The 16,442-nt window shown below is 37.6% G+C and overlaps 1 protein-coding gene across 1 annotated transcript; it reads right to left on the reverse strand.

The window, feature by feature from the left end:
• Positions 1-282: 282 nt before the first annotated feature.
• nsun2 (NOP2/Sun RNA methyltransferase 2) lies at positions 283-16,123 on the reverse strand. The gene is made up of 19 exons (XM_039680957.2): positions 15,893-16,123; positions 15,474-15,631; positions 14,958-15,062; positions 14,765-14,870; positions 14,198-14,269; positions 13,981-14,065; positions 13,683-13,875; positions 12,228-12,302; positions 11,032-11,162; positions 10,181-10,254; positions 9,945-10,075; positions 8,622-8,718; positions 7,966-8,174; positions 7,474-7,566; positions 6,870-7,005; positions 6,038-6,118; positions 4,234-4,372; positions 2,905-2,944; positions 283-943 (listed from the first exon to the last, which is right to left on the reverse strand). Exons 1-19 carry the CDS (start codon positions 15,974-15,976, stop codon positions 628-630), a joined length of 2,325 nt encoding a protein of 774 aa, XP_039536891.2. The 5' UTR covers positions 15,977-16,123; the 3' UTR covers positions 283-627.
• Positions 16,124-16,442: the final 319 nt, after the last annotated feature.

Genomic DNA, 16,442 nt, shown 5'->3' on the forward strand with positions numbered 1-16,442 from the left:
TGACTTGGTCTCACCTCTGTCTACAAGTATGTGTTGCTTTTCCCCTGTTGTCAGTGTCCATTGGATGTGCGCATCACAATCAAGGGAAAAGTTGGTAATTCAGTTCAATTCATACTATTTTCATGTACTTTTTTTCACCTTCTATACATAGTTTGTAGGTAAGAATATTAAGATGCAAGGCAAGAGCTGAGTTTGATACACTGCTAGCACATCTAGCCAGCACACTGAAAAGTGGCATGTACACACACACCACTTTAAAAAAAGTGCCAAACTATACTAAGATATTGACAAATGCCGTTTATTTCAAGTATTATAACAATCAATAAATTGGCATAATGTACAGTGTAAATCATGTACAAGTGTCTGAGAAATCAAAATGCACTGTAGGACTGAAAACGCTGTGAACGCAAAACGACAGTTTAGCAAAGTTGACTGAAAAGTGACTTAAATATGTCCCTTAAACAAATACAAAGCAAATTATTTAATCAATATTAAAAAAGCTCTGATAAAATAATTGTTTCCAAATCAGTTCTTCAGAGGTTAGCCAACAAGGTAGTCCTGTACACGTGTATAGTCAGGAAAAACAGTGAAGGCTGCAGTCCATTTTTCTCCAGACCATATAGATGTCTAACTCATAGGCCCATCACAAGTGCTGCCGACAGGTTCTGTGCTAGTAGTGTTGGACTCTGAACCGTTTTGCTCCGTTTCTGCACCTTCCGGTTTTACAAGATCAGACTCTTGACTCAGGCCCTCAGCATCTTCTGTGCTTCCTTCCAGGGTTTCTGTTGAACCGTCGGTCCTTTTCCCTTGTTTGTCACGGAAGACTTCCACCCCCACCATGCGGAGGTAATGAAGACGCTCATTACGTGGGACGAAAGCCCTGATGGACGTTTTCCCCCTCCATCCGCACAAATCTATAGGACACTGAGGAGCATCATGATCTCTGGAGAGATAAGAAATTAAAAGTTAAGGTTGACACAAGAGGGAAAAGAGCCAACGAATGAGTGACGAAGGGGAGGATGAGAGAAGGCAAGACAGAAAAGGGGGGAAGGAAAACAAGCTAATTATTGATCAGCTGCAGCGCAGACAGCGCCAGGAAACGGTCTGGAGTGTGACGGCGGCCGTTGGGGCACATTTAAGAGCGTCTGTGATCAGATGGATGGAAAAAGAGAGTGAAAGATGATCAGGCGCGCTGTGCTGGAACAGGCAGTCATGTTTTCATATAAGGAGCCAACAGCACGCTGCCAACAAAGGAGGATGACACCAGAGCGCCACGCTCCAAATCACGGTGACATCAGAGCTGCTCTCTGCACTTAAGTCACTCACTGTGAGAAAAGCGTGCTTTATGGGGGCTTGTATTAATGGAAAAATAAACTGGCATATTCAGATCGCCTTGATGGTGTAGGGCTAATTTAGACATGTTGTATTAAGCAAAAGGAATTCAAGCATTGATGCTCTGCAGCAAACATTTAACAACAATAAAATATACAGTTGTTTTCTGTAATTTTTGGTGTTAAACAACTAATCACGGACTAAGTGCATCAGTGCAAGTTCATTCTATGGTAACATATGCCTTGGCTTATTGTAATCTATAATAACTTTTACTTGCCACTGCCAGTTTTTTTTTTTTCCTTAAATGTTTGCCCCCTTGAAATAATTTCAATGTAACCAACATTTATAAACGACACTTCGTCCAACATACAACATAGCATGTTGTACATTTCTTCAATTTAATAAATCAATTGTATACGGTGTCTAGAAAACATACAGATCAAATACATAAATATCAAATAATTAAGTCAATGAAAAAATAATTTTTCAAATAAACATCCAAGTAAATAACAATAAATATCAAAATAAATAAAAAAATAATTTGATAATTATCAAAAACTAATAAATAAGTTTAAAATATCAAATTATTAGTTAAACAAATAAATAAACATATCTAAAAGAATTATGAGGTTTTTGCGGCATGTATATATTTTAGAATAATTTCCTAGATTTGAAACCACAATCGGGTCAGGTACATTTTAAACAAGAAATTAGTTTGCTGCTGTGTGTACCGAGCATGTCTCGTGTTGCGAATTAGAAATGAATTTTTGTTGCAGATTGCATTTACCGATGTTGGGTGTTTTTGTGTGTGTGATATGACTAGGAGGACACACTTTCCAGCTGGATTGACTAGTTTTCCACACAGTAAGGGCCATCAATGTGAAACATGACTGTCTGGTGGGCCAAACAATGAGCTTTCTGCTGAGAGAGACAATCAAGAGCTATTTATCTGTGAAGAGGAAGCCGGGTGCATGAGTTCAAGCCCCTTAATTATCAGACAAGGGGCGTAATGGCTACAAAGCGCTCAATCTCCATTCATTTGTCTCCTGACTGGCTGATGAATGGCAGGAATGCCATCGCAGAGCCCTCTGTGTACGTACAACACTGTAAAAGTTCCTGCCCACCTAGCCAGGCGTCTACCTAGAACGCATTTTAAGACTACAACTGATGAAGAGGTCGCTTCAGAAATAAAGAAAACATAGGAAACAAAGCTGCTCCCTGGTCAAAATCCGGCACGATAATCATGATTATTTCAGCGTAATGACAGCGCAAGACAACGACCTATTTGTAATATTGGCACTAGTCTCTCTCACTTGTGTATACTAGTAGCCTTTGTATTCCAAACCAGAAACTTGTAGGTTGCATTTTGATTAGAATGATGCCTTAAAAGCCAGTTCACAGAGCTATGGTCTGTCTGTCATATGGAAGAATGAGACATATACAGCAGACTAGATCAGAACTCAAGTCTAAAAGGTTCTTTACTCTTGTTCCAAAAAACACCACCAAAAAAAAAAAAACAACAACAACAAAAAAAACAGTATGGTATAATGAATTATAAACACAAGCACTTACTTTGGATCTGGTAAGTATCGTAAAACAATGCTGCCCATGTCTGGAGAAAGAGAGAATGTAAATTTCAGAAACATATTTTAACATTAGTGACGTTAGCAACGTGACAAACATCACAACTTTGTTGTCTGAATCCCTTTTATAAAGTTCAGCATCATCTTACAAAGCCAATGGTACTGGACATATTGGCAATACCAATTACTATGACAATTAATACATGACAGGATGTATTTGCATAATAATTTAGTTAACTTTTTTTTTTTTAAGTAATCCATCCATCCATCCATGTACAGTATCTCACAAAAGTGAGTATACCCCTAGCATTTCAACAAACATTTTAGTATGTATTCTCAAAGGGCAATTTAGAAAATCAAACTTGTATATATTTTAGAATAGTCAATGTGCTGCTTGCACTATATAATTACCATTGTCTGAAAATAACTCAACATACAGCCATTATTGTCAAAATAGCTGATAATAGCTGCATGTCATTTAACCACGCAAAGCCACATGATCTATTCATCATGTTCAAGCTTTTGTCAGCTTGACAGGACCATACTAATTTGTGTATCTTGTATTAGAGCAGGTAAAATTTGTGTGCCTTGCTGAGGAAGCTGAAGGTGGAGTGGCCAAGTATGTCCAGACCTGAACCCCACCGAGCACCTGTGGGGAATCCTGAAGCGGAAGGTGGAGAAGCGTCATGTGACTAACATCCAGCAGCTCCGTGGTGTCATTATGGAGGAGTGGAGCAACAACCCGTGCTGTCTGGTGAACTCCATGGCCAGGAGGATTAAGGCAGTGCTAGATAACAATTGTGCTCAAAGAAATATTGACACTTTGGACACAGTTTTGACAATAATGGCTGCATGTTGCGTTATTTTCAGAGGGCAGTAAATATATGAAGAGTTCAGATGCAAAAGCCTCTAAATGCCATTTGAAATTTTCTTTTTTAATGATGATTTATCAAACTTGTATATTTAAGTTCAGAAATTTCACATAAATAACAATTAATAGGTAATTATCATTGCCATTTAAGTGAAATCACTGAACTTAAACATACAAGCTTGATAAAAATGATCATTCTAGAAGAAAATTTCAAATGGCATTTAGAGGCTTTTGCATCTGAACTCTTCATATACTCCTACACAAGCAGCACATGGACTACTCTAAAATATATCCAAGATTCATTTCTATAGTATTGTCCCTTGAGAAGATATTTTTAAATGTTTGCTGAAATGTGAAGGGTGTACTTGCTTTTGTGAGATATGATAGCATAATGGCATCTTTAGAGTTCACTCATCTCAGCATTCAAAATGCATAAATAGCACTGACCAAGTTTCTTGGCTTGACTGTGAGCATCATCTCCAAGCTTTCTGAGGAAGGGGTTCTCCTCCGTGAGAAGAACCTTCACGTCCTCAACACTGATGTTAATGATTCGGGCTCTGATGTAGGGGCATAATGTGTAAATACCCTGGAGAAAGACATCAGCATAGAGTCAAGGATTGCACACACACACACACACACACACTGAGAAAAGCATGTAACCTCAGGATGATTAAGTCTAGTTCTAAATGCATTTCCATATCCTATTAATTCAGGCCTGGAAAGTAGCAGACACATTTTAATCCATTTCTTCATCTATGGGAAGATGGAATTAGTACACATACACATTCAGATAACAGATCTTACTCTAGTTAAAAATCAATAGAATGTTGTGGAAAATGGAAATGGACGCTCCCTCTAGAGCAGACAGAAAGGCAAGCTGAGGTTATTAACGGCATGTTGAGATTAACTCGTTTCCCTATAGACCACTGAACCTAGTTTGAGCAAAAAAAACATCTGAGACATCTGAGCATTGCTTTAATTATAGACAGGTTATTGCTGTACGACTTAAAGAACATATTGCAGGTTACATTTTTTTTAAATGACTATATAATCTTATATTAAAAAAATAAGGATTTAAAACGTTTTAAACTGACATACAGGCACTAATTTAGTAAAGTGAGCGTTAAGTGGCTTTTTTTTTCCAACATCGCGTCATTAAGCCACGCCAGGGAGCCTCAGCTTCGGCTCAGTGCAAAGTAGGCTGGTAATCAGTGAGCGTGAAGGTCGTAAGTCAGTGTATTTTAGGTAATTTTTATATTTTAATTTATCATCATGGTAAATTATTCCGTTTGTTGAGTTTGCAAAAACTCCGGCCTGTCAGGACATAGAGTCCACAGGTTTCTATAACAAGAAAAGGGTCAGTGCTATATATATATATATATATCTTTCGTGCCTGGTGCAGTTTGTGCAGGTGAAGAGACGGGATTTCTCAACCGTGTCGGATTCGAACAAAGCGGTCGTGTGTAGCATTCACTTCAGATCGGAGGATTATCATCCCGGCGATATGATGGAGTTCAACATGGGATGCCGAAACAAGAATATTGACCGCCGTATACTGTACCAATGGCATCAAAAAGTTTGATATAGATAACTTAGTCATGCCCTAAATAGAGGAAACTTGTAATTTAAAGCCAAAATTACTAGATTGTTTTAATATTCAAATCTTTAATTTTCTGTTCGTGTTATAAGCCAGGTGAAAAATATGTATTAAAAATGTACTCGTATGTTTTTAGTACAATAGAAACATACTCAAGGATAGTTTTTATACATTTAATAGTATAAATCTACCCTAAACATACTAAACATACTAATGTCGGCTGGCCTGATATACGATCGTAATAATCTGTCCAATATTGTAACGGCCCCGCCCGTTACATCACGCCTGCCATTCCAATTTTCAGACACGAAAGTAAAATTCTCACAAAAACGACTCCAGGAGCTTCTGTAGCGCATTTATAAGAATATTTTAAAGTCTAGTTGCTACATTAATTTTCTATACATTGACTTGTTGTGTCCTCTGAACTGCAATATTCCCTTTAAAGATTTTTGGTAAAAATTGCATGTGAAATTCAACCACTATACCTTGCAAAAATATCTTTGGGATTAGAACGCTTCTCAACTTTAAAAAAAAAAAAATAGATTTTAAAATATATTTTTTGAATTTTTTGGTTGTATGCAATGCACGTACGTTATTCAAACACAACTACTACATAAAGCATTATTTCCAGCAAACTATTTTAAACACACCCACCTCCTGCGCCAGTCTGAAAGCACAACCAAACTGTTCTCCATCAGTATTTCTGGACCAGACCTTAACTCCCGTGTTTATAACCTGCAGAAAGACAAAAAAATGTGAAAACTCTCCATTGACAACAGAATATTACTTTATTATTATTATTATCATTAATTATTATATATATTATGAAAGAGTACATTATTACAAGTAATAGTAACAACATTATTTTATGTATATAATAATAATACAAATAAAATAAAATGTATATATTAATAAAAGTAGTATTTAATTACTACTAATTTTATTAATGCCACAATTAATATTATTTCAGTATTATCATATCAGCATCACCAGCAATTACATGGCAGATACTAAGGGTGTCACGATTTCGATTTAAATTAATTAATCTCGAACATTGAATTTAAAAAAATGGAATCGGTGATGCTGCCACGATTCTTAAAAAAAAAAAAATCAGGACCCATAAATAAGTCCATAAAAGTTTGCCCTGATAAAAAATGCTGTCTCATAACATAAAATGATAAATTTTAAATTTGATAAAATAAGCAGACAGACAGACAGACAGACAGACAGACAGAGAATGCAAAGGACATGTATAACTGTTTACAGTGTGGTTCTTTGTTCTAATGTATCTCCAGTGATGTCTGTTTACATTAGCAGCAGATGGTTGTTTCATACTTGATGAATGTGAAGGCACTAGAGCACAGATAGAGATGAGATCATAGCGAGGCTGCTGTCCCCATCTGCCTATACGCCATCTTCAATCACTACTAGCACTGATGAAGGACCTTCAGAGAGAGAGAGTGTGTGTGTGTGTGTGTGCTCTTGCCTTCATTCTCTCACTATTGTTGAGCAGAACATTGCGGAGCTCTTTAGACACCATGTACAGGTTCCTCTTCTTCCCTTCGTGGGTTCGAGTCAACACATTAAGCATGGGGAAATCTGGAGACAGGTCATAGAAAGCTCTGGAACAGACAAAGAAATATCACAGGATAAAAAAAATGAGGGGGAAAAAAAAATGCACATATGCGCACAGCGCTGAACATGCTGCGACATATGGAGCAGAGGCGTTGTCTCCCACAAGTCAAAATGGCAGGTTGCCAGCGCTGTGGCACTGTGCATCTGTGTAAGAAAATAAATAAAATTCATCACAAACAAAAGACAGTCACAATGACTGAATGATAATGATCACATCATCCATTCATGCGATTGGTCACATAGGATGAACAGCGCAATAGATATTTGTACACACAAACAAAGCTCCAGCCTACTCAGAGTGTATATATATATATATTTAGGAATCGGGAACATGGGCGTCAGATGAATAAAACATAATAATAAAAAAAACACACAAGCAAGAAATGAGTGGATTTGTAAAAGCAGCATGTGTGTTGAGCAGAGAGGTTTTGTCCATAGAGAGGAGAGGCACTCACTGGATGGGAGGAAAGATGGGGTCATCCTCTGTCAGAAACACAAAAGGATCCTCTTTGAAGCCAAAGAGTTTCATCTTCTTTGGAGGAGGGGGGCTGGAACAGACAGAGCACTTCATGTCAATAGAAAGCACAGTAAGTGCAGAAGAATGTAACACTGTCCACCAGGGGGCACTGACATTGACACTACAAGTGAGGCCTGAATATGGCTGTTTGGAATGGTTGCTGCCTCCTTAGTATGTGGTCACATAATCACACAAATATTATTCACATGAAATTGTGCCAGTCGCAACTCGTATGGCATCAAGATTTTCTTAAATACTGCTTTTATTTTCCCATTAAGGAGCCATTTATAAGTCTTGAAACATTTCACTGATGCTTTATTAAATGCACAGCACAGAAAGAACAAAATTAATGAACAGCAGAGAGAACAATAGGGTGATTGAACAAGGTGCCGCCGTACGCCCACATTTACACCTGGCTAAGGACACTCACCCACAGATATTGTCTTTCTTGACCTCTGAAGGGTCAGGAGTATCTGGGACAGACGGATTTTCCTCAGCAGGAGTCTCTCCCTCCACTGCTTCAACAGGGGTGTCAGGAGACAAGCCGTCTGATGGAGGGACCTCAGCTGGAGACACCCCCATCTGTAGCTCTTCTGCGGGAGCCACATCACTGGAGGCGTTCACATCCTTATTACGAAGCTGCAGAGACACAGACAAAGAAAGGACAGAGACAAAGGTATCGATGAGTATACGCTAGCTAGCTTCCAAATTCAAATGCAATGACAAATAAGGTGGATTCATCCAAGAAAATTGGCTTTTTAGTAATTGAATTGTAAATGAAGAGTTCAGATGAAAAAGCCTCTAAATGCCATTTGACATTTTCTTCTTTAATGATGTAAAATATATTTAAGTTCAGTGATTTCACTTAAATGGCAATGATAATTACCTATTAATTGTTATTTAAGTGAAATTACTGAACTTAAATATACAAGTTTGATAAAAATCATCATTAAAGAAGAAAAATTCAAATGGCATTTAGAGGCTTTTGCATCTGAACTCTTCAAATATAAATGCACTCTCTTACAACTTCAATGCTCTGTTTGCATTTTATATAATATGATGTATAAAGTCTGCATTTTCTAATACCTTTGGGTAACGGCGGTTCCACGGCATAGGCTCCTTCTTGACTAACACAGCCACAAAAAACCCGCCAGTGTTCTGGTGATGAGGCAGTATTCTCATACTGAAAACACAAATCAAAGCACCATAACTTAAAATCAGTATAAATTGGGTTCACACAACCCTGTTGAGAGTTTACTCAACATTCGTATTGCTCCACTTGTACTGTAGTAGTACACTACCATCTGGTGGAGGGTTCTGGTAAAACACACTACAGGCCTAGAGGCTTGTGAAAAGCATTTTGCATCATATACATGTAATGTACATATACACTCACCTAAAGGATTATTAGGAACACCACACTAATACTGTGTTTGACCCCCTTTTGCCTTCAGAACTGCATTAATTCTATGTGGCATTGATTCAACAAGGTGCTGAAAGCCATTCTTTAGAAATGTTGGCCCATATTGATAGGATAGCTTCTTGGTTTTTGATGGAGATTTGTGGGATGCACATCCAGGGCACAAAGCTCCTGTTCCACCACACATCCCAAAGATGCTCTATTGGGTTGAGATCTGGTGACTCTGGGGGCCATTTTAGTACAGTCAACTCATTGTCACCAGCCTGCAGAGTGGTAACAAGGCATGATGGATCCATGTTCTCATTCGGGTTACGCCAAATTCTGACTCTACCATCTGAATGTCTCAACAGAAATCGAGAATCATCAGACCAGGCAACATTTTTCTAGTCATCAATGGTCCAATTTTGGTGAGCGCTTGCCAATTGTAGCCTCTTTTTCCTATTTGTAGTGGAGATGAGTGGTACCCGGTGGGGTCTTCTGCTGTTGTAGCCCATCCGCCTCATGGTTGTGCGTGTTGTGGCTTTACAAATACTTTGCTGCATACCTCGGTTGTAACGAGTGGTTATTTCAGTCAAAGTCGCTCTTCTATCAGATTGAATCAGTCGGCCCATTCTCCTCTGACCTCTAGCATCAACAAGGCATTTTCGCCCACAGGACTGCCGCGTACTGGATGTTTTTCCCTTTTCACTCCATTCTTTGTAAACCCTAGAAAAGGTTGTGTGTGAAAATCCCAGTAACTGAGCAGATTGTGAAATACTCAGGCACCAACAACCATGCCACGCTCAAAATTGCTTAAATCACGTTTCTTTCCCATTCTGACATTGAATTTGGAGTTCAGGAGATTGTCTTGACCAGGACCACAACCCTAAATGCTTTGAAGCAATTATCTAATCAGCCTGTGATTGGTTGATTAGATTATTGCATTAATGAGAAATTGAACAGGTGTTCCTAATAAACCTTTAGGTGAGTAAATGATCAAAGAAACTTGCCATCTCTCCAGTCTCATATCCGCCAGCTTCTCTGGGTCTGTTGGTGGAAACATGGTGGGTCTAATTTGGGTGTGTCGACTTTTTGGCACCTCTGACCAGTCAGAAAACCACTGACCCTCTTTCGTCATTACCTATATAAGAGCAAAGCAAGATTACACTATTGATCAAAAGTTGTTGTTTTTCGAGATTTTATTTTCATTAAGCAAAGATGCATTAAATGGCATAAACAGCATTACTTTCCAAGATGTTATTCCAGGCATATATTTGAGTCCTGGGAGATCTGCAGAGGCATCTGCCAACTCTAAAGCACCTGAGAAATAAACAGACGAGTGAAGAAGAAACCACAGGGGGGAGAAAAAGCAGAACAAAGTTGAGGTAACACGGCAAGGTTAATATGACCTGTCATTTATTTAATGCTTGAATGCTTGACCCAAACATATTTGTATTTTATATCAATGAAGATACACAACACATGTGATGGTGAACCATAAAAAACAACCATTTCAGTTACTTGGAACCAAATATATAACTACAGTAAATACACTTATTATTATCTGACTTTTAAATGGCTCCTAAATGGGAAAATATAAGCAGTATTTAATAATAATAATAATATTATTTTTATTATTATTATTATCTGACTTTTAAAGGGATACTCCACTTTTTTTGGAAATAGGCTCATTTTACCACTCCCCCAGAGTTAAACAGTTGAGTTTTACCATTTTCAAATCCATTCAGACAATGTTTTGATATTTAGAAGAATTTCAGTAACCAGACCGTTTCTGGTCTCATTGACTTCCATAGTACGAAAAAAATATACTATGGAAGTCAATGAGACCAGAAACTGTCTGGTTACTGATATTCTTCTAAATATCAAAAAACAATCGGCTGAATACATTCAAAAGCGGTAAAACTCAACTGTTTAACCCTGGGGGAGTGGTAAAATGAGCCTATTTCCCAAAAAAAAAGTGGAGTATCCCTTTAAATGGCTCCTTAATGGGAAAATAAAAGCAGTATTTAAGAAAATATGCAAAAAAAACCAAAAAAAAAATCGAATTCATGGGGCAGAAATGTTTCCTTCACGTACCTTCACTCTTCTCCAGCAGGGCAGCGATGACTGCTTCATCCTCGATGGGGTTCAGAGAGCAGGTGGAGTACACCATCCTGCCCCCTACAGCCAGCTGCTCCACACCTCGTACCGCAATCCTTATCTGCAGCCTGACAGGCAAGGAGACAAATTGAAAATATACACACTCACACTAGAGCACAACAAATTGCTCTTTTCTGCAACCACTGCAACCTCAGAATGGAGAGACAGCACATGCACACACACACACACGCTGACAGTGCAACAAAGAAATTAGATGCAACATCCTGTTTCAGTAATCAGGTACAGAAAACACATTACTGCTAATTCACTGCCACTGCCAAATTACACAATGATCATCACGCATCAAGACTTGGGTTTATCTCAGAGCATGTGTTCAGAATAGTGTACTGCTAACAGAACAGTATACTCTGTACCAGAGTTTCCGCTAGAAAAAAAATGTGACGTCAGAGTTTTTCGTTTTACGAACATTTTGGTGAAATGCCATTCAAATATCGCCTAAGTTAAAATCTGGAGGCAGGCTATGAAACTTGCTGTATAGAATACAACATGTTTATTAGCCTAACTTTCAAATAGATGAAAAAAAAACAGATTTATTTATTTATTTAAACAGGAAAAGATTAAGAGCAATCAGGCCTGATTCAGTATAAAACTGATTTTCAGCAGGTGAAAATCAGTTTGATCTTCTGCAGAACATGAATAGCTCAAACACAACAGAACTCCAAAATGTCCAAAACTCAAAAAAAAAAAAAAAAAAAAAAAAGAACATCCGATTTTACTATGGTTTCACATTCATGCCATTTACATTTAACGGAAAATATTAGATAAACAGAAAAAAAAAATTGCAGGTTTTTTGAAAGCTTTGTTCAAACGGATTCAGTGTTTTCTTTCTGTCATCTTAATTTCTTATTTAACGTTAAAAATATATACATTTAGTGTTGGCCAATTTTATGTTTTTTATTTCTATTATTCTATTGTTTTTCTCTGTTGTCACTGTAAGAAATGCTGCATGGAAATATAATCTTTCATTTTTTTTTTTTTTTATGAAATGCAAGGTGAAAAAGAAAGAAAAGAAAAAAACCATCATGATATACATCACTATATTTTGAAATAAAATTTCTCATATCGTGAAATCACCCACCCCAATATTCTGGACATAGCCCAAGTGGTCTTACCCATGGAGCTGCAGGCTGTTGCTGGTTGTCCATTTTTTCCACACGTCAATGTTTTTCCTCATTGTTCCATCTCCACTGTATAGATAAAGGTGCTGATTTTATTGTTTGCAGTTTAACTGTATCTCCATATCAGATCACTTCATGTGTCTGTCAGGCATAAAGCAGACTTATAATTAGTGGTTCTTCACAATAAAGCAAAGATGAAAAATTGTCATCACCACATTTATTTCCTCTAAGTAATTTTAAACCAGACTTGATAACTAAAGACAGTTCTAGTGGTCATATGAGATCATATGGTATTTTTAAAATCAATTACATCAGTGAAACTGATGGTTGGTTAACAAGGCAGCAAATTTCAAATCAAGGAAACTACAGTCCTATGGGCAAAAACACAAACCATAATTACACGTTTAAAGTCAACTTCAAATCATTTCATCGACGGACAGAAAAAGTTAACACAGCAAAACCAGACTGACCACACTGTGTGTGTGTGTAAGATGTTTGGCATGCTGGTACTGAGCAGACCTTATTGTGCTTGGCACCTGATTCTGCTGCAGGCCAAGTATAGACTCCACCAATTAGAAACTTACTCTGTTATATGATGTTACATGCTGGGAAGAGACTCACTGCTCAACCGAAAACACAGAGCATTGGCATTTATGTGTGCCTCTATTATTGTGATCACTATATTTACATAATCACAACATGTCTCTGTACAACAGCATTCTTATTTTTGGTATGGCAACACACAATGGCTAAGAAAATCTGCAGTTTTTGTGGTTTTATATGCATTTCCAACTTTGTTTAGTGTGTATCGTTGCTGTTTGACCATCTGACGACAATATTTAAAGCTACACTGTGTGATTTTTTACCCCCATCTAGTGGTGAAAAGGTATATGACCATCCAGTGAATATTAGTTTCTGTTCCTCTCAATTCCGATTTTGTTTTAACTCCTACGGTGGCCAATGTAGTCGAAGATTAACATGGCTTCAAGTTCGACCTCGTCCATGAGTGTTAACTCAAACGTAAACGCGACTTGTATTAACAGGTATGTCCCTCTTTGGCTAATGTACATTCAAGATGGAGGGGCAACATGACAACCCTTACCCGTATGTATTTTCAATGGCATATTATACACTCACGAGAATACTTTATTACTTGAACAATGTAAATATACATTAATGAGCACATATATTTTTGAAAGAACTAAGTGTTTTTAGCTAAGAGTAAAATAAAAGAGTTAGAGACAGTGTAGCTTTAAGCAACCGATAATTACATGTAAGCAAGTTTAGAAACCACCCCATCAGGTTGAATCTTCCGCAAAGTTTGCAGAAAGATAAACACAGCATTTTATGTTTTTCCTGATGGGCTTCTTGAGGCATTAAAACTTGCCGGCCGCAAAAAGATATTAAACACATTGGTAAAGCAGAGACTCTCATCATAAAATTCCTAACCTGCAGGGTACGTCACACAGGATCCGGTCATAAAACAGGACCTCCTTCTTCCCGTCCTGATCAAAGTGCAGACGTGGAATGTTAGATGCATCATGGTTTACCACCATAATACATGGACTGTTTAATCTCTTGGCCTGGTGGACCAGCAGGTAACAGCGCTTATTATCCACATCATTGGCAATTACAAAACCCTCTAGAGACACAAAAGAGACGGAGGACAACTATAAGATATGAAGATCATCTTACATCTGTATTGAAAGCATTATATATGTACACATACTAATGAGCAACAGTTTACCTGGGAAAGGCACATCCATATCAGAGTGAAGCATCTCAATTAGTTGAGCAGTTTTGGATCCTGGGGCAGCACACATGTCCAGAATCTGGTTATAAAATCCAGAGAGATCACAGAAATGAGACAAATTACTTTAAAAATGCTAGAGAAGAACACACATATAGAGAAAACATTCATTTGGCATTCAAGGAAACCCGTGATGATGTTGTTGAAGATGTACCTTATGTTGAGAATCGATTTTCATTAGAAGAGGAGGAATCATACTGACTGCTTCCTGTCTGCTGATATTACCCTGATGGAGATCAAAAAACATAATATATTTGCATTATTTTATTTTTTATAAACGCAAGGACACATTTCTTAATACTTCTTTAAAACTCAACTTTCATATAGACCTCCCAAACAACTTTCGGCTCAGCACAGCAGTTCACATTCAAAATATACAACTACCAAAACTATTCATACATGTCTCAAATCAACTCATTCTTCCATAACACTAGCAATGGTTGTTAACTAACAAACCCTGCCACTCATAAAAACAAATGACCTAAAAACACAAACATCCAGAGGCTTTATACAATGTTTTCTTTTGTGAAATTTCTTTACATCTGTAAATTTTGAAAAATTGACCCAAGAATGGAGAAATGTGTCAGCATCACCACACACCTGTAGTTAAAATGAAGCTCAGAATTATGATGATCGATTTTTCTCTCCCAACCTTAGTATACACACTTTTGAATATCTGCAGACGCACGCCTTGGAGAAGTGCACCAAAAATTGTATTTACCGATTCGGTTTCGCTGACCAAGAACTGGTGGAATTTCTCCAGGAGTGGAGACTTGCGTAAGATCTTTCTGCTCAGATTAGTGTGCCACGCAAGTTCATCAGGATACCTATAACACCATGAGAGTAAAAATCAGGTCTGAAATACTCTGTTCTACAGATTACGTAAAACACAAGCAAATTATTTTCCGTCTTACCAACTTAGGGGCTGAGGAGCCTCAATCTTCTGCCCATCCACCTCAAGATCTTGTACCTCCTTGAAGTATTTCTCTTTAAGAGTATGAAGAATTTCTTTTGCATGACTGATTATTTAAGGAGTAGAAAAAGGGAAAACATTATTGTTTAACTGCATCGTTCTCTTCCAAGAGTTTACTTCCAAGTCTTCAGTGCGAGACGCCCACAAAAACCGAGCGTTTTTCAGGTAAACTCACAACTTGGGTACAAAATAGCCTATTACTTATTCATTTTGATGTTTTTGAATGTAAAAACCAAGCGACCATCATAAGTTGACCTCAGACAACAATATAATAATATTTAAAAAGCCAGTTCATGACCCCTTTAAACTTTTGATGATTACTAAAATATGTTATAGGGAAAAGAGGTAATAAAAAAACCATGCCAAGTGTCTTTGTACTATACTAGGAGACTCACTGGCAGTTAACAGGTTTGTCGTGTAATGCAAAACGTTTGGACCTGCAGAAAATGTCAATCACCTCTTGTATCCTGTGATTCGTATTGTAGCTGGCAGTGGCTCCCTCATGGCCTCCATGAACTCCTCAAACTCTCCATCTGGGACAATCTTCAGCTCTTTGTAGTAATGCTCAAAGAGTTTGTTTTCCTTGACGATCTCAGAGTACCCAGCTCCCCAACCCTGCAAAACGTGCAAAGAGTATAAAAGTACTATCACTACCCACATCCCATTAACCACAATATTGCATTGTAATAATATATATATACCCACACACACACACACACACACACACACACACACACACACACACACACACAATCATTTTAATGCGACTATATGAAGTAACTTATTTACAATGTAGCATATGTTAAATTTATAAATGAATGTGCAGCATTGACACTGAGCAGAAAAGTAAGAAGCTAGAGCAGTTAGCAAACTCACAGCATCATCTCTGCTCCTTTTCGCCTCGGGTCTTCCATCTCTGAACTGCTGAGGTTTTTGTCTGTTTCTATTTCTTCTGCCCATGTTACAGACGCATACAACTCTGGATATAAACCTGCGTTGCGTGTTGTTGATTATATTAATACTGTCTAAGTAACTGTACTCCTCAGCTCCTGCTGAATTCAATTCACGTGTGTGTGACGCAGTCCAAACAAGCGCATATCCAACTGAATGAAAGACCCCTTCTTTGGTGTCCGCAATATTGCCCGACTGAAAGACTCGTTCTTTGCTTCTTTGGCGAATTTAAATTCAAAATACAGTAGTATTTATTTTAAACCTTTAACATTCAATCCAAATAAATGTAGTTCCATATAAAAATTACACAAAAAAAATCTGCATAATTAAAATGTGAGGATTCAGCAAAGGTTTCAACCGTGAAATCTTAAAAAAAGTTTGTTCTTCTGTATTTTTTTCAGAAACACTACAAAATTGGTTTTACATTTCATTTATATTTGTTTCTTGCTGTACTAACGTTATTTGTTAGAATTCA

The sequence above is a fragment of the Pimephales promelas genome, chromosome 18 (assembly GCF_988280905.1).
Source record: "Pimephales promelas chromosome 18, fPimPro1.hap1.1, whole genome shotgun sequence".
NCBI classification, from domain to species: Eukaryota; Metazoa; Chordata; class Actinopteri; order Cypriniformes; family Leuciscidae; genus Pimephales; species Pimephales promelas.

Bases quoted from the DNA above. Each gene is read 5' to 3' on its own strand.
- nsun2 (XM_039680957.2), bottom strand. From the start codon at position 15,976: ATGGGCAGAAGAAATAGAAACAGACAAAAACCTCAGCAGTTCAGAGAT. The intron at 14,066-14,197 runs GTACATCTTCAA...TTTTATAACCAG, and splicing joins AAATCGATTCTCAACATAAG to ATTCTGGACATGTGTGCTGC. The intron at 6,119-6,869 runs GCAAGAGCACAC...GTCTTTCTGCAG, and splicing joins ACAATAGTGAGAGAATGAAG to GTTATAAACACGGGAGTTAA.